This window comes from Callorhinus ursinus, unplaced genomic scaffold (genome assembly GCF_003265705.2).
Source record: "Callorhinus ursinus isolate GAN/ISIS: 27379988/994484 unplaced genomic scaffold, GSC_fseal_2.0 scaffold136, whole genome shotgun sequence".
Taxonomy (NCBI): Eukaryota; Metazoa; Chordata; class Mammalia; order Carnivora; family Otariidae; genus Callorhinus; species Callorhinus ursinus.
The window spans coordinates 319842-347755 of NW_027397198.1; the positions used below are offsets into that span (position 1 = coordinate 319842).

A 27914-nucleotide genomic window follows, 5' to 3' on the forward strand; every position below is an offset into this window, starting at 1 on the left:
TAACCACAACCTAAACTTTGTAAACGTCTTCATCAATCCATTTCTAATTGTGTAAGATTAATTTCCATGGTCTGTTCCTCCAATCCATGGCTGGTGAAACTGAAAATTGGTACCACCTATTGGAAACAACTGGCTATATTTATCCTTAAAATCTTAAATTTATTTTAAAAGGCTTACGCCCTTTACTCTAGTACTGCCACTTATCAAAACTTACCCAGGAGGTAAATCTAAAATAAGAAAAACAACATACAATAAGTTGACGATTGAAGCTTATGTATAATAAAGTTCATGAAATTAAAGGAAGAATGGTCATAGTGCTAATTTATTCAACAGAATATTACTTCATTTATAATGATTATGAAACAGAAATACTCAAGTTAGGTTAAACGAAGAATAATATATTGTATATATCCATGTTGAGATTACTACATAGAAATGTAATACTTCTAGGTATAAAAAGAGGAAGGGAATATGGAAAAATGACAAGTCTTTTTTATTGGGGTGGGAAGATTTTGAGCCCCTCTCTCACTGACAGACTTGGTATCACTAGAAACATTGTATAGCTTTTTACTTCAAGAACTACTGATATTACTACTTTAAGACTGTCAGTATACCTGCTATTAAGACGTGTTTGCTTTTATTTCAAATGTCCCGAGTTTGGGATATACGCAAGTTGCAGCTGGTATCCTTAGCGTGTGCTCGTTAGTGTATTACCACGCTGTTTATAATGCACTTGATGAAATGTGATTAGCGCTTCCAGGACTGAAGAATTAAGTATCGGCAAACCGATCAAACGGAGGCTATCATGAAACAGCACCAATTTACCCCCGGGTCTTAGAGTAACAATGACCATTTGTAGCACTGTATTTCATCAATACTATAGATACCCTGATTTTAAGTGCTTTGTATTTTTCAAAGTGATTTGGCCTCAATCACTCAGTTATCACAATTGCTCCCGATGCCTACATTTCTCCAGCGCTCCAGAGATCAGGACCAACGGAGGCATAACCACCCAGGGAGATTTCGTCCCGTTCCTCAACTCTACCGAGTGACTAAGCGCTAGGCAGAGGATTCGCAAATACTGTGCGGCTCTGCACCTCCTCTCGAGCAGCTAAGAGGCGAACTAACAATGCCGTGATTATAGTAAGTCTCAAAAGCAAGGCGCAGGCTGCGGTGCTGGGGCCCAGCCGGCAGGGCGGCCGCTTGGCTGCAAGAGCTACCCAGTGACGAATTCTGGAAACAGCACGTCAGTCCCTCGGATATGCCATCGCTTTCTGCTTTTAGGTTTTCTCTTCTTCAAATATCCGGCGCCACCGCCAAGCCTTGCAGCCAGCCTCAGGAGCCCGACCCACAGCCGCCCCGCTGCTGCCGGGCCTCCCGCTGCTCCCTCCGCCTCTTCCCATCTGCTCTGCGCCTGCGCAACCGGAAAATTCGCGAAGGTTCCTGAAGCTAAACCGGCCGTTTCCGGAAGCCGGCAGCAGCCTCAGCCGTCAGACCGGTGGTTGCGGCGTTGGGGTTGTATGGGCAGCCTCTAGCTCTTCGCTGGGTTTGGACCCGACGTTTAACGGTGGGGAAAGAAAATGGCCTTGCTGTGCTACAACCGGGGCTGCGGGCAGCGCTTCGATCCCGAGACCAACTCCGACGGTAAGAGAAACGCGCCGCTAGCCCTTCCTCCCCTCTCCACCTCAGCCGGGGGACGCCCTTGGGCCCAAGGGCGTCCCGAGGTCCGCCCGCGAGCCTTCGCCGCGCTGCCCTGGTCTGGGTCCCTCCGGGTCGCGCTCGCAGCCCGGCCGCCCGAGCGCTCTGTAAGAGGCGTCCGACCCTCTCCCCGCAGCCGCGCAGCCCCACGGACCCACGCTCCGGTTCCACGTGTTTCCCGGTCGTCCGCTCACTCGCCGATTCGCCTGGAATTTAGAACATCTTTCTCCCTTCCCTGCCCCCCTCCGCCCCGTCTCTTTGGGGGAGCAAAAGTTAACCAGGTGCTACAGGACTCGCTTAGCGGCGGGTGTGCGCGTGTCTGTGAGTGAGGCAGACGGAGACGGATGGGAAGGTTGGGCAGCGGGCGAGTTATTTTAACGTTTAAGTTCGGCTCGTTGAATTAGTATAGAAGTTTATTTTTCTGAAAGTCTTGTTTTTCGTGTGTTCAGTCCACCCAACTGTTACAAAGTTACTTTTTTTAAGTGTCCTGGTTTAGGAAAATTACTCTGTCTTTACACTAAGTTTTGATGTGTCTGGAGGGATGGATGGTGCATTTGTTACCCTTGTCTTACTTAGCAACCTTATATGTTGCGTAGTTTTGCTGTGATCCTCCCATTTTAACAACGTGCCATCTTCCGGATAAAGTCATTGTTCCTTCGTGTACAGTTAAGGATGTAAAGTGAAAGTTAGTGATTAGACTAGGTGAACAGTTTGAATTTTGAATGGTGAATGGAGTAAAGGGAGTTGGTTTCTTGAATATTGTGGGAAATGACACCACTTTGTCAAATTCAACTACCAATTACTGTGTTTTCTATACGCCAGACATTGATCTATCACTTACTACATCATTTCATTTAATCTTCACAACACTTCTATGAAGTAGGTATTATTAGACGTATTTTATAGAGAAGCCGGGTTCAATATGGTAGCAGCATAGTTCCTGCATTGTGAAGGAAATTAAAATTTGTGCCTTTTAAAATCTTTTCCACCCCTGAGTTGTCTGAAGTACTTACTTAGTGCACAGGTATTGAATTGGTGACATAATTTAAAATGATAAGACTTGGCAGGATTCAATGGATAAAGTAGAATACAGTCTTTCAGGCTTTGTACAGTATTCATGTTTCTGTCCTTGACATTTTTATATTAATATGAAGTTACTCAAAGAGAAAATTGTGAGATTTCAGTGGATGACAGAATTGAAGAAAAGAGGTTTTAAAGCCTTTGCTTTTGGTAACCTATGTAAAAAGTAAATTGCCTTACTGTCTGCTATATTTTACTTTAATATTAAATGGAAAGACTGAGGCTTTGTTGCCTAGGACAATTAATGCCCCAAAGTAAATATGTTTGTTTATAGAATGTTCTGTACCAGCCTGAAATTATGAGGGAGATACAGCCAGTTTTTGGAAGTCAGCAGCGAGTGTGTGTGTGTGTGATGGTATAATGCCTAGGAAAGAGGTAGGAGTTGGGGGAAGTGGGAAAGTGAGAGGACTAGACATTCAAGGATTGTGTTATCAGTACTAAATTCAGCAGGGAGCTTCAATAAGGTGGTAGAAAGTTTAGTTGCTTTAGCAAAATGGAGGTTAGAGACTTAACTCCAAGTAAGTTGTTTCAATGGTAAGTTAAGAAACTGGAGATAGGAAGTAGAAAATAAGAGCTAATAGTAAATTGTGAACTTGGTTAGGAGAAAGTTTTTTGGAATGGGAGAGGTTTGACCTTTGTATGGACAAAAATTAAAAATCTTCCTTCTAAGCTGATACTAGGTTTTAGTTTGAAACACAAGCTAACTTAATGTTTATGGAAGACACAGTTGGTATCTTTCACATATTAAATAGTTATTCTGGAAAAAAACACCTCTTCAGTTTTTTATATAATTCGTGTGTGTGTGTGTGTGTGTGTGTGTGTATATATTTATATAGAAACTGAATCAGCTACTGAGAGGCAGAGCCAGAATTTGAGCCAGGATCACACCCAGTATGACAAGCCCTTGGTTCTTAACTGCTACAATGTTACCCATAAAATACAACTTTGAGCTAAACTGGTAAACCTGAAAAAGGCTAGAGAGGAAAATAACCATCTGCTTGTTATTTACATTTGAAAGCAGTGATTTTCAAATTTTGTTGCTACTAATTGTAGGGTTAAGACCTGACTCATTCCTACCACCATTGTGCCCAAACTGACCATTATGATGATTATGCCTCTTAGTGTGTTATGCATTACGTATTTTATGCCTCTGACTATATGTAAGTTTGATATTTGAAAATACTCTATTTGTTCTCTTTTTAATTCTGTTCTCAACTTCATATCCCTCTGCATATTCATTTCTACTTTGAATCTCCTTTTTCAGCCCTTAATTCTATTGCTTCCCTTAATTAATAGCTTCTTCTTATTCCATGGGTTTACTTACTGTACCATGAAAATACCTGACACTTTCTTGCTCTATTAGCCTAACATAGTATCTGTGTAACACCTGGTTGCTAAGGAAACCATACTAGCTATTAATATGGGGTAGGAAGATTTCTTTAAGAACCAGGAATTAATCATTGTAAGGCAACACCAGGAATCAGAGGTTGTGGCCAGTTAAAGCTAAACAGACAACAAAAGGTGGGGCAAAGTAGCCTTATAAGAAAATTGCACAGATGTGGAGCTGACCAGTTTTTTTCTAAGCTCATGGTTGTGTCTAGTCAGAAAATAATTTTTTAAAATGTAATACTTCATATTGCAAACTGTATTAAGCTCATTTTCATAAGAGTTAGTGAAAATTGATGGTGTAATGGGGGAGTGGCAGAGAAATACAGAGTAACAATCAGTGGCAACCCTGAAAATAGACCGTAGAATTTAAACATCTATTTAATGAGGTTTGTATTTAGCTATTGACACCTGTCTAGGAAAGTTAAATTAGCAATTAGATATTAATATCAGTTTTTAAAATTTTGAACCTGTCCTTCTAAAATGTGTTCTTATGTGCATTGATCCACAGATTGTCCAAGAGATTCTCTAAAAAGATATTTTAGAAGTTTGATAGTATTTTTGTAAACAGAATTGGAAGGTGATGAAATCGTGGAGCTTGAAGTTTTGGTACTAAACTTAAGTTTACAAAGATTAAAGGAATAGAATACAGTTTGTTATACTTGCAGTATATCATATTATCTACAGGTATCATACTCTTGAATTAGAATTTTAACTACTGCTATTGTAATGCAATACTGTATTAAGCACTGTGTGCCACGCGTCAGACGCTAGCATTTGTGAATTTTTAAGGAAAAGCAGAGTATTACCTGCATTTGGAAAAGGGATTAAATGTTAATACCTGAAGAAAATGATTTTTTTCTTCATAATAAAGTGTATTTTTTCCCTTCTTTCTTTTTGACCAGATGCTTGCACATATCACCCAGGTGTTCCAGTCTTCCATGATGCCTTAAAGGTAAGAACTTGGTATATTTCAGTCCCTTCATATTCGTACATTAAATTTAGAGATGTAATACTGAATCTTCATTTTCTTATCTTTTTTTCTCAGTCTGTGACTTTTTGCTTTCTTAATGACCGCTTTGGGGTGCTTTAAGCAAGTACTCCATTAAAGGCAAAGACAGTAGATGATGATCTTAAGGTCTTTCTCAGTTATAAAATTATGTTATTTCCACTCCAACTCTCATTTTCTATACTCTTCATTTTTTAATCTTGAGGGGAAGTGAAAGCAGTGTATTGAATCCTAGTTTCTTAATCTATCAGGCAGCTACTGTATAATAAGAGCGGCTCTGAATTTTAGGAAAGATTGTTATAAACAGTAAAGAGTGCCAAACTGAGACACCACCTGTTTTCCACCTGTACTTCCTTGGTGTTCTGGAGAGTTAGAGAAATAATAAAATGTTGTTTGACTAGGTTTTTTTGGTGTGTTTATTGATCTTTTACAATTTATGATAATATGGTAACATTTATCTCAAAAGATAATGTGTATCTCTTTTTCCTTTATTATGTTATGTTAGTCACCATACAGTACATCATTAGTTTTTGATGTAGTGTTCCATGATTCATTGTGTATAACACCCAGTGCTCCATGCAGTACGTGCCCTCCTTAATACCCATCACTGGGCTAACTCATCTCCCCACCCCCCTCCCCTCTAGAACCCTCAGCTTGTTTCCCGTAGTCCATAGTCTCTCATGGTTGTCTCCCCCTTCAATTTCTCTCCCTTCATTTTCCCTTCCTTCTCCTAATGTCCTCCATTTTATTCCTTATGTTCCACAAATAAGTGAAACCGTATGATAATTGACTTTCTCTGCTTGACTTTCACTTAGCATAATCTCCTCCAGTCCCATCCATGTTGATGCAAAACTTGGGTATTCATCCCTTCTGATGGCTGAGTAATATTCCATTGTATATATGGACCACATTTTCTTTATCTGTTCGTCTGTTGAAGGGCATCTTGGCTCTTTCCACAGTTTGGCTATTGTGGACATTGCTGCTATGAACACTGGGGTGCATATGGCCCTTTTCATTACATCTGTGTCTTTGGGGTAAATACCCAGGAGTGCAATTGCTGGGTCATAGGGTAGCTCTATTTTTAACTTTTTGAGGAACTTTACGTTGTTTTCCAAAGTGGCTGTACCAACTTGCACACCCACCAACAGTGTAAGAGGGTTCCCCTTTCTCCACAGCTTCTCCAACATTTGTGGTTTCTTGCCTTGTCCATTTTTTGCCATTCTAACTGGTGTAAGGTGGTGTCTCATTGTGGTTTTGATTTGAATTTCCCTGATGGCTAATGATGATGAACATTTTTTTCATGTATCTGTTAGCCATTTATATGTCTTCTTTGGAGAAGTGTCAGTTCATGTCTTCTGCCCATTTTTCGACTTGATTATTTGTTTAATGTGTATCTCAGAAGAAAATGTTGCAGTGTGGCTGCCATGGTTTTAGGTGTTGGTACTTTGTTTTTAGGAACATAAGTAGTCTTACATGTTTAAGTATTGTTGATGCCTTTTGAATTTCTAATTATACCTTCCAAGGAGTAGTTGTGGACCCTTTTTGGTATTTCACTTTTAGATAGCCAAGTGTGAATAAAGATGTGTGAGCAGATAACAAGTTTGTGTTAGTCTGGTTCTAAGTGAGGAAAACAGAACAACCATTTGATAGGGCAAGTTGAGAGATGACTCTTCTCACATCTTTTTAGCTGCTTTACAAACATTTTGGGGGGTGGAAACTGTGGTTCTGTGGGTATATTTACTTTTGCAGAAGAGTGAGGGGATTTTTTCTTTCCTGGATTGCCATTTATTCTATGTTTATTTTTCTTACGTATGTTTTTCTTTTTCTTTCTTCTCCTATGATATGTTTCTATCTCCTGACCATAGACGTATTTCACCTTTGTCTTTAGCTTCCTGTTTTCTCTCATTAGTTCATGCATTTCTGTCCTTAAACGTCATCTCTGTGCTAGTGGCTTCTGCAGGTTATTTCCATTTTATTTGCGACTGCAAACCAGGTTTTATTTTTTTTATTTTTAAATATTTTAATTATTGAGAGAGAGAATGAGAGATAGCACAAGAGGGAAGAGGGTCAGAGGGAGAAGCAGACTCCCTGCTGAGCAGGGAGCCCGTTGTGGGACTCGATCCCGGGACTCCAGGATCATGACCTGAACCAAAGGCAGTCGCTCAACCAACTGAGCCACCCAGGCGCCCCTGCAAACCAGTTTTTAAAGTGAACTCTTATTCCAAAAATAGCCGGCATTTCAGCTTTGCTGCTGCTAGTAATGATACCACAAACTTTATAGTGATTCAGTCCATTGCTTTTTTTTTTTTTTTTTTTTTTTTTTACTACCCAGCTGTTCATCACCCTGTTGAATTAATCTTCAGGATTTCACTCTGAAGTATTTTTGTTTCTCTTTTCCAATTCTGTTTATTATTGTCTCTATAAACATTTCTTAAAGACCTGTACTTTTTAAGACTGTTGGATTTCACACCGCAAATATGTAGACAGACAAAATAGGTAACTCAGTGTAATGTCTACTGTTGCTGGTTTAATTGGCAAATAAGAAGTTAAACATTGCATATATAAAAGAAAGAACATTTCAGTATTCAAATTAGAAGTGGCATAGACAGAGACAATACTTCTTAAGAAATGACAACCTTATACTCACATACTTAAATTTATCTTTCATTTTTTAAAAAGATTTTATTAGAGAGAGAGAGAGACCCGCATGCACGCACACAAGCCGGGGGGGGTGGGCAGAGGGAGAAGTGACTCCCCGTTGAGCATGGAGCCTGATGTGGGACTAGATCCCCGGATCCTGGGGTCATGACCTGAGCCAAAGGCAGACACTTAACTGACTAAGCCACCTAGGTGCTCTTTCATTTTTTTATTTTACTGAGGACTGCCATAGATCCCAGATTGGCATTTGGGAATAACTAGTATGTATCATGTATGTATCCCAGTATCCCCAGAATATCTGCTGTAATTCTTTATATATGATTAAGACAATAAAGCTTTTTCTTGTACAGAATAACTTTTCTGATGACTGTATTATCAATGCTAACTAAATACTATATTTTAAGGTTATAGTAGGTTTTCACCTACACGTCTCAATTCAGAATAAAAGAATTCAGGTTCAAAATAAAGGAAAATTTAAATTATAGCGTATTTAACATTTTCTTTAAAATAATTTTGTAAGAAAGTAGTGTGAAAACAATCACTACCAAATTCTTCATATAGTGTATAGAGAAAAGCAGTGAGGCCCAGATGGATATGTGCAAATCCTAGCCTTTAGTCTAATTTAGAACATCCCAAGTCTTGAAACTGCTGCATTTTTATTTTCTTACTCTTTATACTACATTGAAATTACAGATGACAGCTAAAAGCCATTTTTTGGTAAGCCACTTGATATTTTGCTTAGAAATCACACACAGCATTGTAATTTCTGTATTTTTATGCTTGTCGCTAAAAAGATCATTTAACCTTCAAAGATCTAACAATTCTTAGGCTACTATGCTAATCAATCTATGTTGTTCTGAAAATAGAATGCTTATTGTTGGGGAACACCTAAAGTGAGTTCTTTAGAAGCTGAATTATAATTAATGTCTCTGACTTACTGGATTTTTAAAGTAAAGCACTTCACTTACTCCCCAGATCCTTTAAAATATATGATATTTTTAGAAATTAGAAAATGTTTCTCTTCTAAAAATCAAGTACTAGTCTTGAAAAAATAAGCGATTTTTATTTCCCTATTTTGAGGTACTTCCTTTTGTGATCAGTCACAACACAAATCACCTTTAACATTGATTAATTAGCTTTTTTTAAAATCAAAAACTAAAGATCATTTCACTTGATTTGATGAATCATTTATAACACTTCACAACTGTGAAATCTATATATGTGCAAGTCACTGCTAGATTCAAGGGTATATTCAAGTAGACTCTTAGTGGGCTGTGGTTCTATGCAAATTCAATTTTCAGTTTTTTTCTGTTTCATAGGGTTGGTCTTGCTGTAAGAGAAGAACAACCGATTTTTCTGATTTTTTAAGCATTGCAGTAAGTATTAATTTTTTTCCTAGGTTATCTCCTGAGAAAGTACAAATAATGGGAAGCTCCAGATTTCAGGAGTCTGATTTGGGACATCTGTTGAGTGGTCTGTTAATTTGCACATAGAGCCTTTCTTTGCAAGTGGAGTTCACCTCTGTTGACAGCCTTTAAAATAAGGAATTTATCCGTTTTAGAGATAAAAGTTTCACGATATTAATTAGCCACCTGTCAATATAGGTTTGTCCTTGATATGAGTAGTCTTTAAAGTACATCAAGAAGGAAGTGGTAGGTAGCTATTTAAGGCATTTTTATAGTGAGGAACAATAGATATTTATCAAATCTAAGATACTACCAAGATGTACCATTTATTCTGTATACCCTTAAGAAAGAAAACAAAAGCTGTTAAGGACATGACATGCTATTAAAGTTGCGATTTCAGAGATGTTACCATGCATGTTTGACTCACCTGCCAGATTTGACAAACACTCTTATTTTACTTAATCCTCTCAGAAAATATCGTAAGTGCCCTTACCTCCATTTTGAGGAAACTGAAGTTTAAAAAGATTTCCTTGCTCAAGGTCAAATAGCTAATAAGTAGAAGAAGTAGGGCTTAAATCAAGGTCGTTTTCTGTTAATAATTTGTAGACTTCCATGTGAGAGTTCCAGAATTTTTGCTGTGTTTATAGTATAAGCTGATATTTATGAACTAATTCAAAGACTTTTTTAAAATACATTAAGATATAAGAACTTATTTACAAATATTGCAGATTTAGATTTTAGTTTCTTAAAATAAGTCCGTGTGGAGAAAGCAAACAGTAGAATTTATTAATAATAAAGAAAACTAATTTTTCTATCATGGCATGTGAAACAGATGCTAGGATAACTCTTATCTTCCCTAACAGGGCTGTACAAAAGGCAGGCATAATAGTGAGAAGCCACCTGAGCCAGTCAAGCCTGAAGTCAAGAATACTGAGAAGAAAGAACTTTCTGAACTGAAACCCAAGTTTCAGGAGCACATCATTCAAGCCCCTAAACCAGTAGAAGCAATAAAAAGGCCAAGGTACACTTTATACAGTTGTATATTTTTGTAACAAGTGAATAATAGCATTTATTCTTGGTATTTTATGATTTTACGTAATACCATTTATAGCTATTATGTAGGTCACCAATTTTTTATCTATTAGATTTTCCCTTAAGTATACCTTCCATTTTTATTCTCCCTTCCAACTTGAGGGCATGTACACAGTAAACTTCCATTGCATATTTGTTTGTATATAATCATAATATGTCAAAAGCAGAAAAGACTCCATCTGTTTTGTGACTTGACATGTCTTTTTCACTGTGGCATAGTGAAATTCTAGAAAGGGATTGTTGTCAGAGAATCAGTTTGATTTGAAAAAGAACTTTAGACACCTTCCTCTTCATTCCTCTGCTGTTTTCTTGAATATTTTCTAGGACATTCCTGACAGAAGGATATTTAGTTTCCTTTCAAATAATTCTAGTGAAGAGGAATTTACTTTTATTTTAAATTAGTCCATTTTATTTTTACTAAGTGTATATTTTTTCCTCATATTGAGCCAAATTCTGTCTCCTTCATTTGTGCATATTTTGTCACTAGAACAAACCTAGTCACTCCTTTTACTTTCAGATACCTGAAAACTGATAATTTTATTATTACTATTAAACTTTTTTATTTATTTGATTTAGATGGCAGATCTGTTAAAGTACTTTTAAAATACTTTTTTTTCATTATGCAGTAGAATTACCCAGATTCTTTGTACTTACCTTCTGGTCAACTAAACTCTGTTTTACATTCTCACACATGCATGTTGGCTGCCACTGTTAAACCAGGCCTCCTTCATTTTGTACTTGAGTATTGTTTTAGAACCAGAATATAAGACTTAGAAAACAGATAGTTTTTGGTCTCAAATATGGCCCGAGTTGATTTTTTTTTTTTTTTTAAGGTTTTATTTATTCATTTGAGAGAGACAGAGACAGAGCACAAGCAGGGGGGAGAGGCAGAGGCAGAGGGAGAAGCAGGCTCCCTGCTGAGCTGGGAGCATGATCTGAGCCAAAGGCATATGCTTAACCATCTGAGCCACCCAGGTGCCCCCCGAGTTGATATTTTTCCCATAATGGACTTAATGGTTTTCATGACTTTTTCTCTTTATTGGTCTTAAATAAATTTATTGAATAATACTGGACCAATATAAGAAGCCTGAGAGACTTTTTGACGTTTGTTCATTCAACCAAACTACTTACACTGATTTTTATTCCATCTCCACCTTATTCATAATCATGAGAGACTTTTATCAGATGCCTTGCTGGCTGATTTGCCAGTTACAAAAAAAATTAAGAGGGAAAGACAACTTTGGCATGGCTCATTCTTAAGTCTTACAGTGGTGTCTACTATAATTAGCAGTATGAGTTAATAGTTACTTTAAATAATGGATTACTGATTAAGTGAGAAATTTAAGTACTTTTCCATAAATTCATTTGGTAGTATTGTAGAGATTATGGGAGTATAGGTTTTTATGTACTGTTCTTAATGCTTCCTACATCTTCCTACAATAGTTTTCATTAAGGATGTGGAACGAATAACCTAGGATTTCTGTTTTTATTGTTGCATTTATTAATATGCTTAATACTTATTGAACGGCTTTAAATAAATTGTACACATAACACTTAACCATTATGAAGTGTTGGGGGGTGTTGTTATTGATTTTTAACCCTACTGAAATTGCCTTATGGTAAAATTTTATCTGAATGTATGGATGCATATAACCAGTGTCCACACAAAGTGAATTATCTCCACTAGTAGGAATATGGATTCACTTAGTACATATTTGTTGCCTGTTAATTGTATGTTCAGCATTTTGCTTAGGTGTGGAATGTAAAAGTACTTAATGGTTCCTTCTTGGCAAATGTGGATTCCTATTCTTTACTTCCTTCCCATTAGACCTACTGATTAATAATTTACCATGTTGGCAATAGCATGATTATTTGAGACTTAATATATTTATTTACTTACGTATTTTTGTATGTATGTATGTGTTTATGGAGGGCACAGAGGGAGAGAGAGAAAATTCCAAACAGGCTCCACACTTAGTGTGGAGCCTGATTCAGGGTTTGATCTCACAACCCTGAGATCATGACCTAATCCAAAATCAAGAGTCGGATGCTTTAACTGAGTGAGCCATCCAGGTGCCTGAGTTTTAATATTTTAATATCAGAATTTTTCTGTTAAAACTTGAAAGTATAGATACATATTGCAGTTATTTGTAAAATACTATTTAATAGGAAAAACTTGATTCACAAAGCATTTGGCTTTTTATAGATTCTTAGTGTATTTATTTTTAGTAAAAAAAAATATATATATATATATATATATTTGGTATATCAATAATGGTAATAAAATTTAAAAATTCTCCAGCCCAGATGAACCAATGACAAAATTGGAATTAAAAATATCTGCTTCCCTAAAACAAGCACTTGATAAACTTAAACTATCGTCGGGGAATGAAGAAAATAAGAAAGGTAAGATTTTATTTTGTATTTTTTTTCTGTACTATTAATCAGTTATCTAAAAGACACTGCAGTATGGTTCACTGAATATAAATATGAAAAGGTAGCACATTATAGTAAAGAATTTATTTTTGTTTTCTAAATACCAGTAATACCACAAAATGAATTGGGGGTTTATTCATAATGTCTTTGTTAAAATGTCTTTATTAAATGTTTCATTGTGCGTAATATAAAATATATTCAGTATATTCTGACCTACACTCAGTACCATGGAGGAAAGTAGTTACCCCTTTCATGATTTCTCTTTTATAGGGTTAAGATGTTCGATATTGTATTGCATTATAGAATAGAAATGTGTCATATATCATTTGGGGACATGGGCAAAACTTAATCACAATAATTGACTTCTTAACAGCTTTTTTAAATATATTCCCTGAAAGGTCACGTAGAAAACTCAATAACTTAAAATTGTTCTCAAATAACAGTGTTTTTTAGATTTAGTATTTTTTCAAATACTTGTTTTATGAAAGCGGTTAAGAGTGACACTAAAGTATTTTAATGTTTCTAATTTGATTTTCTTTTCTTGTTTTAGAAGAGGACAGTGATGAAATTAAGATTGGGACCTCATGTAAAAATGGAGGGTGTTCAAAGGTATATATTATAAAATTTGTGTTGTGTCGTGGAAGAAGAATTGTAATTTTTGAAGAAGAGGGTGCAATTTACTGATGCAGTTCAACAAACATTTGGGTGCCTATTATGTATTGGTCAGTGTGCTATGGACTAGGGCTGTGAACATGGATAAGAGACTGTCTCTGACGAACATCATATCTGACAGAATCATGGAATAAGTAATTCTAATTCAGTCAGCATTTACTGAGCATTTACTGTATGCCAGACAGTGTTTGGGGGGCTGGAAATACAGTATCAAGGAAGCAAAAATTTCTGCTGTTGTGGAGTTGATAGTCTAATTTAGGGAGAAGGATAACACACAGTTAATTAAATATTATGAATTTAGGTAGATACAAAGAAAATATAGTAAACAAGGAGATAAAGCTATTAAAAATAAGGCTGTCAGGAAAAGTCCTTTGGGAAGTAGTGACACTAAATCAGAAATCTAAATAATGTAGCAGGTGAGTTATGTAAACCTCCAAGTTGATAGGGGAGCAGTGTGTGTAGAGCCTTTAAAGCTTGGCTTTTCAAGAAATTATGAGAAAAGTCAGTGGGGCTTGGTCTTGGGTGTGAAATATGAAAAGTAGGGGTAAGTGAGGTAGACAAGATTATGGTGGTCCTTACAGGGCACATTGAGGGGTTTGGGCTTTTTGTGTGTGTAATGGGAAGACATTCTGTGTTTTAAGGAGGGGTTCTAAGAAAACCTCTTTGGCTGATAACCTGGCAAATATAATGGGGTACTGGGGATTTGGAGGAAGGAAAACCAGCTAGGATGCAATTGTGGAAGAGCAGGCAGTGGGATTGGAGCTTATTTTTTAGAAGTGGTTAAATATGGGATCTACGTGAACATCTGAGGACTTTTCCTACCCCTCTGTGTGAAATTGCATACCCTTCATCATCTCCACTCCCAACTGTCCTTTTTTCTCTGGGACACTAATCCCCTTATAACATGCTACTTCTTTTGCATATGTATTTTGCTTATGATCTGATTTTCCCTTCCCTTCCTCCTCTCATGTAAGGTTTACAAGGACAGATTTTTTTTGTTGTTCTTTGCTGTATCCTTAAATGCTTAGAACGGTGCCTGCCTGGCTCCTGACAAATTATGCAGAATGAATACTATTTGGAAGTATTAGCAGAACTTGCTAATGAACTTTAAGTGGAGGGGACTTGGGCTCCAGCAGCTAGGTGACTGGTGACACCATTAACCAAGAAGGAAAAAACAGGATTTGGGGAACAAGGTTTGTAATTTTCCCTCGTGTTAAGTTTGAGATCACCTTGCTTATTTAGGGATGGAAGTGGAAATGGATTTACATGTATGTAAGGTAGAAGTAGTAGACAGAAGAGAATGACTGAGTACTGGGGTGGAGGGTAGTGCAGGAAGATCAGAGAGAAACAATTTCAGATGGATTTTGAAACATGAGTGTCAATTCCGTAAATGGGCAAAAAGGGAAAGGGTACCTCAAGCAGAGGTGATAGCAGTATACAGCAAACAAGAAACAGTTAATAATGTATAGAATTTGTTGATGTGGAGATTAAGAGAGAGAAGTAGGGACCAGATCTTTAAAGGCTTTTATAGTGCTTAAAAGTTAGATCTCACGTGATGTAGGTTAGGCCATTATTTGATCTTTTTCATTGAAATATAACATTAAAAAATATATAGATGTAAGTAAATTTATAGCTCAAGGGATTTTCACAAAGTAGAGCCCTCCTTATACTTTCTCCCATTTATTATTTCCTCCCAAAAGTAACCATGTTTTTCTATCAAGATAGGTTGGTTTTGCCTATTTTTGAGCTTAATGTGAATAGAATCGTAGACCAGGTATTGCACCACCTGTCTTCCTTGGCTTAATGAAATGTGTGTTAGAGTTATCTTTGTTGCACGTAGCCATAGTTTGTTCATTTTCATTGTAAAATGTGCGGCTGTGTGAATGTTGCCAGTCAGCTTACCTTTCTATTTGTCCTTTAACTTTTTTTGTTTAGTGCTACTTTGAACATTTTTGTGCCCAACTTTTGGGACATGTGGATAAATTTCTGTTAGGTATATGACTAGAAATGGAATTGCCAGATCGTGTGTCTATGTCCAGCTTTAACAGATACTTCCTCATAGTTTTTGAAGATGGTTGTATTTACACATCTGCCAGCAGTATATGAGGCTGATTCCATTTGTTCTACACCTTGGTAACATTTTGTAATATCAGTCTTCTATATTTTGGCCATTCTGGTGTAGTGTTCCCATTGTGATTTTAATTTGCACATTCCTGCTGATGAGGTTGAGTACCTTTCTGTATGTTTATTGGTCACTTGGATATTCTCTTTTGTGAAATGTCTGAAATCTGTTACGTATTTTTCTTTCTATCAGTTGGCTTTTTCTTACTGATTTTAGGAATTCTTTTTATTTTTTAACCAGAGAGACACTATACATTTTCACTGTCTTAATAATGACTTGTGATAAACAGAGGCTGTTTAATTTAGTGAAACCCAATTTGTCCATTTTGTTTGGCTAGTATTCCTTGTATTCTTTTTAAGAAGTTTGCCTACTTGAAGGTCATGAATATTTTCTCATATGTAGAGGCACGTTTAAAATGTACAAACCACCTGGAACTGATAACTGTGTAAGGTGTGAGGTAGATGTCCAAGAGAGTGATACATGTTTTAATTAGAGAGTAGAATACAGAAATGAAGGCAGAGAAAAGAATTAGAATCTGTTAGTATAGTCTCATTGTCTAAAATCTGCTCGTGATCATGAGGAAGGTAAGCAAATTAAACTGATATTTTCAAGCTAAATTGACAGGATTTCATGATAGAAAACATGGATATGGTGCCATCAAATAAGGTAGGAAGAAGAGTAGGAGTTGAGGGGGCAATAGTGATAAATTCAGAATCTAACATAACTGATTTTTATGAGCTTATGGAATCTCTTTAGGAGATGTACACAGGCAGTACTTTGGATTTACCAAAAGTAAATACACAGAATTTTATTTTCTGTACTTGTAGGTGGTTGCTATAAATACCAAAGTAAAAAATATACTACTGGCTGCATCTGTGTTTTATTAACATAACTTTTTGTGAATTCATCTGTAGAGCCTTCACCTACAGCAGCAATGGGGCCCGGATCTTCCAGACAAACCCTGGATATATTTATAGGTCTGCAGCTCATTTTACCCTTCCTAGGGATAAGAAGTCAACAGCACTGTAGAATTTCCAGAATTGCTTTATTAATTCGTAATACCCACACAGAGTTTCCTGTACATATAAATCATGTTGTAACTGTATTTCCATTGAGAATACTAATCTCTTGGTTTCAATATTGTCCTATAAATTTAAATACCTGAATATGCTTGAATTGTGACCTCGTACCTGAAAGTCTGAAAGCATCTTAATAGATCCCATTGCCTACTTTTCTATTTGCCTTTTTCACAGGGAACTAAAACTTAAGCCTATCTAAAAAGGAATCATTTTTCATTCCTTATTGGAATGGCCTGGGGTGAATTTATGAATATTCTAGGTAATTGTTATTTCTTGAGCATTTTCATAGTTCTTAGAGGTCACCAGTTCTACAAATGTTTACGAAATATGACATTGAGATACGAAGCTAATTTTTTCTTCTTTTTTCTCTTTTAGACATATCAGGGTCCACAGAGTCTAGAAGAAGTCTGTGTATATCATTCTGGAGTACCTATTTTTCATGAAGGGTAACTTATACATGACTAATTAAAACTTCATGGTAGAGGTTAGAAAAGTTAATATGCCTATAAACATTATTTGCCATGCAGCATTATTAGGTATTTTACTTACATTGTCATACAATCTTTAGAATAACCTAGAATGTGGGCTTTGTCTTTTTACATATGAGAAAACTGAAACAATTATTACAGTGAAGTGACCATTGTGATTCAGACCTCCTGTTTTTCCTTATTCCCTTATTTTTCAATGGGTCGTTACTCTTATTTAGTTTGAAGGACTGTTCTGTGCATTGCTGGACAGTTAGAATTTTTGGCCCTGGGGCACTAAGACACGAATATTGTGTCATCCAAGAAAATCCACACTTTCTGCAGCCCTCAACTGAGATCTAGCCCCTCTTCCATACTATGCTGTGGTTTATAGAAATGCAGTACCATGTTAAAATCTTCCAGTTTGTATCACTTTTTGGGAGCTTTATGAGGAAACTGGAATTAGTGAAAAAAACTATTAGTGAAAGTAGTGAAAATTATTAGTGAAAATAACTATTAGTGAAAAGTGAATTTGGAATTTTGTGATGGTTTTAAGCATCTTTACTCAGGAGCTCCAAAATTGCTACAATAAATGCCATTCTGGTTTTAAAACGATTAGTCTTCTGAAAGTTTTAACTGTTTAGTAACTTAGACACTTTGTAGAATACTAACGTTGCACACATTTATCTTTTAAAATCACACTGTCACTGTACTTTTGGACTTAAGTGGTTGTAAGATTTTATTTCTGAAGTTTTTCTATGATAATTTAAAGGATGAAATACTGGAGCTGTTGTAGGAAAAAAACTTCTGATTTCAATACATTCTTAGCCCAAGAGGGCTGTACAACAGGGAAACACATGTGGACTAAAAAGGATGCTGTAAGTAACATTTTCATAATATATTGGGATATATTTGTCTTTTTTTTTAAGATTTAAGATTATTGTCTTCAGAAATTAAAAAAAAAAGTTTTTCTGTCTCTCATACAGTAAAGATTTGATGTGCCTAAAAATTAAAATTGAGTCACGCTCCCAGAGCACTCTTTGATCCCAAGTAGCCATTGTGTATGATGATGCAAAATACAGGTTTTTGTGAAATACTAAAGCCTCTGCCAAAATTGAAGCATGTGTTTCTGTAATTCCATAGGCTCTTCCCACTTTTTTTTTTTTTAATCATTTTTCTACTCCTTCGATGTTATTAATCACTTAAGACTTTGGATTCTCTTCTGGCCGCTTAAAACTTCACGCAGCCATTTACAGTGCAAAATCACTCCACCTAGCGGCCAAAGAGAAGGATGGCAAACTTGTTCCAATTGTCTTGAATGCCTCTGCTTGCTTTGGGGTAGTTTACAAAACAACCAAAAAAGCTTTGGTTCCAGCTTCACTGGATAGCTTTTTAAAAAGACATAGGCTATGCAAATAAGTGTCCAGAATCCCATTAAATTGTAAGAAGGCAAGCAATTTATTGCTCAGTAAGTGCATCTTAGCTATTGTAATGTATTTTATAATGTATTAGTTTTATGTGCTGTACTGGCAATAACAACCCCACTAACAACAAACCTTTTCACTATATGTGTCTTTTAACTTATAAAATAATTGTAAATTTTCAGATTGCTTTAGGGATTCATTCTACATTTGAGTATTCTATAGTTTCTGATTTTTAACATAGTTTCTGATTTTTAATAACATGCTTTGGTATTATAAATATGTCCTTCAAGTTATAATTCATTTGCCACAAAACTTGCACGAATGTTTTATTAACAAAAAGACTTGATAAAGTCTCCCTGTATTTTCTCCAGGGACCAAAATTTTGGAAGTTTTAGCTTAAAAAAATAAAATGTTTTCTGTAATATGCAGAAGTTTTCAGAGTATAACCCTTGATGAAATAATGTTTTGTTATATTTTAGTGCATACATCTATCGAGTATTAAGTGTCTGAGCTAGTAGCTAAGGGCAAAAAATGTAAGTGATGTAAGTAATTTAAATTCTGTTAGCATAATTATACCAAAATGTAAATACTGCATTTTCAGCAGTAGTGTCTCACAGTTTCCTACATTATGTAACTAAGTTGCTCTCATAAGTTTACAAAACAAATCAGAATTTGTCTCTTTTTTAAATAGTCCTTGATAAAGCAATGTTCCACTGGTAGGTAATAGTTATTTCTATAATAATAACCAAAACATAACTTCCACAAATTACCACTTTTTTCTTCATTTTATTATTAGAGGAAAATAAGCTATTCTCTAACAGATAGCAGACAGGTGTAAGTAGTCAATTAGTTCCAATTTGTAGAAATTGGAAATTTCAATTTGTAGTAAATTTCCAACTTACAGAAAATAAGTGGAAGATTTCTATGCATGAGGTTAAGATGTTTTCTGGATTATTTCACTAAGCAAATGTCTTTTTATGACTGTGCTTAGTGGATTTCAGAAATATTAAAATAGGATAAAATTTAGTAGGAGTTCTTTCAGTGTATATTAATGCTATGGCTGTAAAAGAAAAAAATCAAATGGAAGAATAAGTGTGTTCTCCAGCCATAAGACTATAAAGGTTATCTTTATTGTGATAGTTGTGATAGTTTATTGTTTAAACCTTTATTAGGTGGGAATTTTTGAAGTTGTTTGCCCTTAAAAACATTAAGGGCCCAGGGGTGCCTGGGTGGCTCAGTCGTTAAGCGTCTGCCTTCAGCTCAGGTCATGATCCCAGGGTCCTGGGATCAAGCCCCACATCGGGTTCCCTCCTCCGAGGGAGGCCTGCTTCTCCTTCTCCCTCTCCCACTCCCCCTGCTTGTGTTCCCTCTCTCGCTGTGTCTCTCTCTGTCAAATAAATAAAATCTTAAAAAAAAAAACATTAAGGGCCCAGTTGCACACGGTAATTTTTTTTTTTTAATTATTTGGCTCAGATTCCTCTTTTTTTTGAGAGGTTTTGTGGCACTTGGTAAATTCATAAGGTTTTTCTTTTATAGGGGAAAAAAGTTGTTCCATGTAGACATGACTGGCATCAGACTGGGGGTGAGGTCACCATTTCAGTATATGCTAAAAATTCACTTCCAGAACTTAGCCAAGTAGAAGCAAATAGTACATTGGTAAGTACACTAAATATCTTTGAGAAAAAATTGTCTTCATACATTATTCTCTATATTAATGTATTATAAATACTGTGTTTGGGTCGATTTTAAGATTTTTTAATCTTTTCCATTTGGAAAAAATGTTTGAAATTACTGTCAAACTATTTTAAATGAAAATTTCTGCATAATAGAATTATTTCTGAAGCATTCTGGAGATACTATAGTAGCTTAGGTTTATCAAATACAGTACCTTGTTCTCCATATGAAATGGCAAGTTAAATTTTCTGTTAATGGTTTCCTCAAAAAAAAAATACACAATATTGGAAGTTTGTTAAAATAGCTTAAATGATTTATATCACTATCTTATTTTTATAATCATTACTTTAAATCATGTTCCTTCAAGTTGGATCTGATCAGTTAACTTTCTGTTTTTCAGTTAAATGTGCACATTGTATTTGAAGGAGAGAAGGAATTTCATCAAAATGTGAAATTATGGGGTGTAAGTATCAATCCAGAATTTTTTCTGATACTTTACCCAATTTGTACAGTAAAAAGACCATACTTAAGAAACCAATGATGCAAAGTAGGAATATAACTTACCATTAATTCTTCTAAAAACTTAAATCTGGGTGTAAAAATGGCCTTAGAAGCTCGGAGTTGTGATTATTAGCATAGACAAGACCAGTATTTTCCTCTAAGACTTAAACAACATCGAGGCTAACAGGTTAATAAAGAGTCATTCTCTGCTACGTTGCAGGTGATTGATGTAACAAGAAGTTATGTAACTATGACTGCAACAAAGATTGAGATCAACATGAGAAAAGCTGAAGCTATGCAATGGGCAAGCCTTGAACTGCCTGCTACCAGAAAGCAGGAAAAACAAAAAGAAGAAACAACAGAATGAGATGACAGGGAAAGAAAGTTATTGCCTATTTCAGAATTCTTACTATGTGGTAAAATGGTGGCTTGCTCCTGTCCTCTTTTGTTGTTGTTGTATTTGCTGTTGTTGAATCTGGCAGTTCAGGGTCAACGGTAGGTTCTTAAAAGCCAAAGTCATTTTATCTTTTCTTGCCTCCCGTCTTCTTTTTGAGTTACCTAAGTTTGATTATTCATTTCTCCTCACTTGGCAGGACTGCAGTTGTGTCCTATACTTGAAAAGCTAGAAAGTAGCTCATAAACAGTTACAGTATTTCTTGGTATAGTGTATTTAGCAGAGAAGGGTAAAAAAACATTTGTTCACATCTCTTTTCTATTATCCCATAATTAGTAAAACAAGATGGATTGTCGGATTTTTAATTAGTTTTTTCATTAGTTTATGTTCCTATAATACTTGAAAATCTTTAAGGAGGAGATGAAGCTCTGCGTTGTTTTTTCCTCGGGAAGGTTACTTTTTCTAGGAGGAATAATTCTGAGGTAGTGTAGTAGCTAGTTAAAGGGGAATATATGCATTGAATAACAAATTGGAATTTGTTTACAGCTAATTAAATTAAAACATTATATCAGCACCTTTATTACTTGCCAAGTGCTATGATTTAAATGTATAGAAAACATTATAAATAAGAGTAGAGAGGTATCAGTTTGGTTAAAATTTGCCATTTTATTAAGACTAAGCAATAATGTTAAACATCTCTTTTCTGATTATTTTATAAGGTCTTTGTATGGTGTTATAACTAAATTGTACCTGATTCATAGCCTACACCCTTAAAATCTTTAATTAGTTACATGTAAAGAGAAATTTATATATGTGTTATAATTATATATATTATATATATATAAAAATATTTGGCCTCCCTGATGGAAAACTGTATGTATAAAACCATAGATTTAAAGGCTTATGGAAATACATTATGGTATCAAAAAACTAAATATTTAAGCTTTGGTTTATGAGAAATATCTATTACATGTTAAATAAAATAGCTGAATTCTTTTGGAGTTTTGTTTTAGGCCTTCATGGACAGCTTGACAATTCTAGGTGATACAATGTTGATTATATATTGTACTTCATTAGATACAGGTAGCAGAGACTTAGATTGTTTAAGCTAATTGAACCCATTAAAGATAGTTTACTTTTTGAGGCAATGCAGAGCTCACCAAGAAAACTAAAATTAAGAAATGTTTTGAAGGCCAAAACTTTGGCAGGACGTAAGAAATTTGGGTATGAATTATGCTAATGTAGATTAAAATAATTATTTCCCAAGCCCCTTGAGTGTTTTTTTTTATTCTTAAAACGAAAATTTGCATAAGTACAGTTTTAGAAGTACAGGTTAATAAAGAGTATGTCTCACTCAGCTATCCTTAGCAAATAACTACTAAAGGTAGTTAAGTAATTATTAAATGATTCAGCTCTGTTACAAATAAAGACATAAAAAATCTGGCAGCTGGGCTTGTATGACACATGGTATTTTAATGACATGCCATGTAAACATTTTAGTACAATTGGGCCAAAATAGAGTATGTAAGTTTCTAGTACTTGGCATTGTATTTAAATTTTTAAAAATTATCTTTTATAATTTAAAGACGTACGTTCATTTGGAGACATAAAATCTTGTTTATTGTTTAAGGGAGAGGTTGATACTTGATTTGATTTGAAGTAATGATTAATATACCTTTTTTAATGTTTTCTTCTTGAGACTTTTTTTCCCCTAAGCAGTATCTTAATGTGTTACATGCAGTTGAACTATTATTTTAAGCAAGTGGATTATTCACCTGAGAGTTAGTTACAAAGCACTGACTGTGTGTGTGTGTGTGTGTGTGTGTGTGTGTGTGTGCACCTGTGTGAAAGATGTAGCTTATATAGTTATATTAGTGATCACATTAGTGACCATTCTGTTTCCTCTCTTACTCTTATGATCCTCTGATTTGTTGCCCAAATAAAAATCTAAATATTTTTATCTTAGATTCGTACATAAAGGGACAGAGTTATTATTAAGTAGAATATGTTACTTTATTTGTCAAAAAATTTAAAATGTTAAATTTGTTTCTCTAGAAATATGCTTTGTCTTTCTCAGCATTCAAAGTACTTACTACAGCAAAGCAGTCAAAACTAAGTTTATTATACACTTGGTAACTAATCTGACAGCTTAAACTCAACATGGGAAATAGAAAATACTATTTTTTCTTGTTCACTACCTTTGCTAGTATAAAGGTAGTGAGGTCCTAAGAGTTGAGCTTTTATTTTTTTTTAACCTCTTGAGATAATTTTAGATTTATAAGAGTTGCAAAAAAAGTACTTAGAGAAGTCTTATTTTCTATAGTAATCTTCGCCTTGTATTAAAATCTTAGGAACACGTACAAAACTAAGAATTAGTACAGTAGGTACAATACTACACCTAAAGCAGAACATTGATTTTGACCATCCTTTTTTAGTGGAACACTTGAAGGATAGTTCTTAAAACCTACCCTAGTTTTCTTGTAATAATTTCAGACAGTAACTTGTAAACCATTAAAAATAGAAATTGAAATCAACCTACCTTAGAGAGCTATGTTTATATAGGTCAGTGATGTAACTTCTTGTAACCAGATACTGGCAAAGGACTAATGATCTATTTTATCATTTTATGCTAGAGATTTTAATTCTTATTAAGTGTAACTTGTTTGGTTTTCTTTAGACAATTCTTTAACCATTTAAGGGTGAAGAAAACCTTAAAGACTTGTTGAAAATATTTTAAGATGACTTTGGGGTATTGCTCTGCCACTCCTTGCTTTTTAAAAAAAAAGCCGTTCCCCAATCTGAAACTGCATGACACCCACAATAAATTTTTAAAAGCTCATTTATGAGTTCTGTTACCAGTTTTAAGGCACTTGATTACATAATCTTTTTTTTTATAACTACCAGGTATTTGTAATTTGTCAGAACATTAACAGGGTTTTGTTTGTTTTCATATTAATTTTGATTAGGCATTCATATTTGGTATCATTTTTATTCTTTTGCCTATATGATAATTCTGTGGCCTCTGATCTGAAATACAAGCTAAGTCTAGCTTGTTTTTAGGTTTTGTTAATATTTCCTTTCATTTATTTAAATTGTTGAGTTGATAGGCAGTTGATTTTTTTACCTGATTGCTTCCTTCCTGCCTAAGTATCTTAGAACTTAAACTCATCTGGAGTTGTTGCATGACTTGCCTTTTTTATTTAGGTGTAGATGCCTGGGGCTTTATACGTAGTATTATCTCTGAAGTACTGAGCTTGCAGTGTTTTTCTTCTGCACAGTTACTATTTGATTTTAAGTTTTTATATAGTTCTTAGTTTTGAAGAATTCCTTCAAGAACAGTTTCTCTAAAGGGCATGTTTTAATTAAATGTTAATTAATGACCTTTCTTAATTTTCTAATTTAGTAGGCCACCTTTAATGTCCATTAAAGTGAAATAAAACTTCCAGCCTTAAACATTTTTATGTTGATTAAAAATTGTGTCAAAAATAACTTGGTTTCTATTTCTCTTTGATCAAGCAGGTATACTGCTCAAATGATTGGATTGTTAAATTATCTTTAAGACTTTGCTAATTGAAATAAGATTACTATTAAGCCTGGAAGAGGGAAACATCCGTGAACCTGTAGTACTTTCCTGTCACCCTCCACAAATGAGACTAGATGAGTGTAGTAGGGTTAATGCCTTTAAAACAGTGTGATCCTTTTGTTCAAAAGCTTATTACAGTTTACAGTTCCATATTCATATTTTATTTGTAGGATTGATTTGTTAATGTCTTTATACTCATAGACTGACAATAACCCTGACTGTGTTTTGGCCAACTGTAGTATCTCCATTTTCTAGTATAGTACTTGGTATATTGATTGGCTCTTGTACATATCAAGATCCACAGCCCTTCTTATGAGCCACTCTCTGTTCTAAGGATTTTAATGAATGTGAACTTAATCCTAATGATAACTCTATGAGGTAGGTTCTATCAGTATATTACAGGTAGGGAAAGTGATTTATTGCATAGATTAAAATAACTTGTCTAAGTCAAAGCTAGTGAGTTTATAGAGAGTAGAGATTTCAAGCTCAAGCACCCTGGCCTTGCGTTTGTGCTTTTAACTACTCTGTGCCGCTTTTGTCTGTCAGTTGAGTTAATAGGTTCCATAAAACATTGGCAGATAGCATGGAAAATTGGTAACACTGTGTTTGGTCACCAGGAACAAATTTTTAGTTTCGTATGTTTTGTTAGAAAATAAGTTTATAAAATAAAATATGTAGTCCTTTTGTCTGGGGGTTTTAGTTATAATAATAGCTGGATTACAAACTCATTATTTGTGATTTGACAACTCTTAGATCTCTAGTTTCTCTCAACAGCCTCCAAAGAAGTTTCAGAATCCTCAGTTTCAAAAACAAGTTTCCATTGTCTTTTTGATAATGGTATGTATCCTGTATGTAGCTTTACAGATAGGAATTCATAACTGCATGTTAGAAAAATGTGTAATGAAACAGCATCAGATTTGTCTTTGTTTTCCCCATTAGTATGAGACCTGCTTAAAGCAATTACATAATTTAAAGTGCCTGCAACGTAAGATGCCTGCGTAGGAAAGACAGATAATATTGTAAATATAGGACAGATAGCAAGGGATCATTTCATCTTCTGGGCTAGGCCAGTGGCTATCAAAATACCATTTCTAGACTAGCAGGATCAACGTCTCGGAATTTATTAGAAATGTAAATTCTGGGTCCCCAACCTCAGACCTATAAATCAGAAACTCTGGGAATGGGGCCCAATAATTTGCAGAAAAATGTTGATGTACAATAAAGTTTGTACTAGCAGCATGGAAGTGTGATTAGGCTTGCAGTCTTTTTCCTCTTAACTTAATTTCTTTTAAATTTACTCTTTGCTTTAGTACAGTTTTGGATTTAAAGAAAAACTGAAGATAGTACAGACAGTTCCCATATATTCCACATCCAATTTCTCCTATAATTAACATCTTACATTAGTATGATACGTTTGTTAGAATTAATGAACCAGTATTGATACATTTTATTAACTAAAGTCCATACTTTATTCAGATTTCCTTAATTTTTACCAGATGTCTTTTTCTGTTCCAGGATCCCATCTAGAACACCACATTACATTTAGTCATCAGGTCTTCTTGGGCTCCTCTTGGTTTTGACAATTTCTCAGACTTCCTTCAAAACCCTAACAGTTTTGAGGAGTACTGACTGGCCAGGTATTTTGTAGAATGATCCTCACTTGGGATTTGTCTGGTGATTTTCTTAGGGTTGTATTGAGAAAACCACAGATGTCAAGTGTCGTTCTCATTGGTTAGGTATTATGGGTACATACTGTCCAATAAAAGATTGTTCAGGCTTACACCCTGAATATGCAGTATGTGCCACCCAAACCACCTATACTGAATCCCCTGTATGAAAGAAAAGTTCTTTGCTGGAAGAATGGGGAAAGAACGCTGCTGGGTGACAAAACAACATAAATTCACCACAGACTATCTCTTCCTTGATTCTGTCGGTTCAGTGATTAAACAATTTAGTTAGGCATGGCATATTCTTAAGATGGGGAGGAAAATGTAAAGATTATATGTGTCACCAAATAAAATCCACAAATTATAAACATTTGCTACATTGGGCTTATTAGAACTAATGGGTTTCTTGGAATTACAACTGTGTGTAAAACTTTAAAAGGCTCCCTACTAATGAGAGCTAGATTCTAATAACAGACTGATCTCAGACTGCAGACTTCATATTAGAGGCCAACTTGGACTGGTTTTGATACCTTAAGGATTCCTTCCAGGACACTCCCCCATCTCCATAAAACTCCTTAAATTATTAGCAGGAAAAGGCAGAGGGGAGGAACAAATTTAACTGAGCAGAAAGCCAGTATGAGGATAAGGAATATTAGAACTGAAATGTATTCAGTTAGGTGGAATTCTAGTTCAGTTTTTCAGGCAGATAATTTAAAACCATCAGGAAAAGTGTCTAATAACAGGACTTTATAATTCACTTGTGATTAGGTTAGAAGATTATATAAATTTTGCAGGTGAGGCTTAGGAATTTAGGTATCAATTACAAGTAATTCAAAACTGTAGACCTAACTATAGCTAACTTTTTATTCTTCAAGAGTTTGGCAGCTAGAGGTTGCCAAACACTTCAAGTGTTTTGAATAGCTTTTCATTTAATTTTAGAACATCTCTATATGATTATATACTATTACTCCTATTTTACTGATAGAAAAGCGGAGGCAAAGGAAAACTACATACATTGCCTCAGGTCACATAAGTAGCAAATGGTGAAATTGGATCTTAAATTGAGGAACTTTGATTCCTAAGTCCTTAAACTCTTTAGCATGAGTTTAAGTCATCTAAAGACATCTAAGTCACCATGCAAAACCTAAAATTATAACTGCCATTTGCTTATTAGTCTTTTCTCAGTATCAGATGACCAAATTATCATGAAAAGATAGTGGGTTTTCAGTTTTTTATTCAGTGGAGCCACTGACATACTTGGTAAGGATCTTTAAAGGGCAGGTGGGCAATTGAGAATTAGGGATGGAGTCTGCAGGACTGAATGAAAGTAATAGGCTCATGGCAATGAATTTGTCTTGTAAAGTCTTGTGCATGTAAGTTGGCCTTACTATCATCTGGACTTTGGAACAATTTTCTGCATCTCTGTATACTTAGATATGGATGATTGAAAGGCTGAGTACATAGGCAAATAATGTCACTGTAACAGGGTGAAAGAACCATTAAAATTATTGGTGTGTTACGCAAACCAACTCTTTCTTTCAATTATGTGAAACTGGATGGGTTCTCATT

The 27914-nt window shown here is 35.1% G+C and overlaps 1 protein-coding gene across 3 annotated transcripts; it reads left to right on the forward strand.

Annotated features, from left to right (window-relative positions):
• The first annotated feature begins 1437 nt into the window (after positions 1-1437).
• Positions 1438-27870, forward strand: CHORDC1 (cysteine and histidine rich domain containing 1). Of its 3 annotated transcripts, XR_012377298.1 has the most exons (13): positions 1438-1644; positions 5070-5119; positions 8525-8548; positions 9151-9207; positions 10101-10258; positions 12632-12735; positions 13316-13374; positions 17014-17084; positions 17875-17980; positions 20063-20182; positions 20601-20663; positions 20922-25515; positions 26194-27870. XR_012377298.1 is itself a non-coding variant. In XM_073890291.1 (12 exons), exons 1-12 carry the CDS (start codon positions 1581-1583, stop codon positions 21066-21068), a joined length of 1023 nt encoding a protein of 340 aa, XP_073746392.1. In that variant the 5' UTR covers positions 1438-1580; the 3' UTR covers positions 21069-27870. The 3 variants fall into 3 exon arrangements, 2 of the variants coding, with proteins under 2 accessions (XP_073746392.1, XP_025749302.1); XM_073890291.1 differs by having other exon boundaries at positions 20922-27870; XM_025893517.2 differs by lacking the exon at positions 8525-8548 and having other exon boundaries at positions 1439-1644; positions 20922-27870.
• Positions 27871-27914: the final 44 nt, after the last annotated feature.

Bases quoted from the DNA above. Each gene is read 5' to 3' on its own strand.
- CHORDC1 (XM_073890291.1), top strand. From the start codon at position 1,581: ATGGCCTTGCTGTGCTACAACCGGGGCTGCGGGCAGCGCTTCGATCCC. The intron at 1,645-5,069 runs GTAAGAGAAACG...CTTTTTGACCAG, and splicing joins TCCCGAGACCAACTCCGACG to ATGCTTGCACATATCACCCA. The intron at 8,549-9,150 runs GTAAGCCACTTG...TCTGTTTCATAG, and splicing joins CAGCTAAAAGCCATTTTTTG to GGTTGGTCTTGCTGTAAGAG.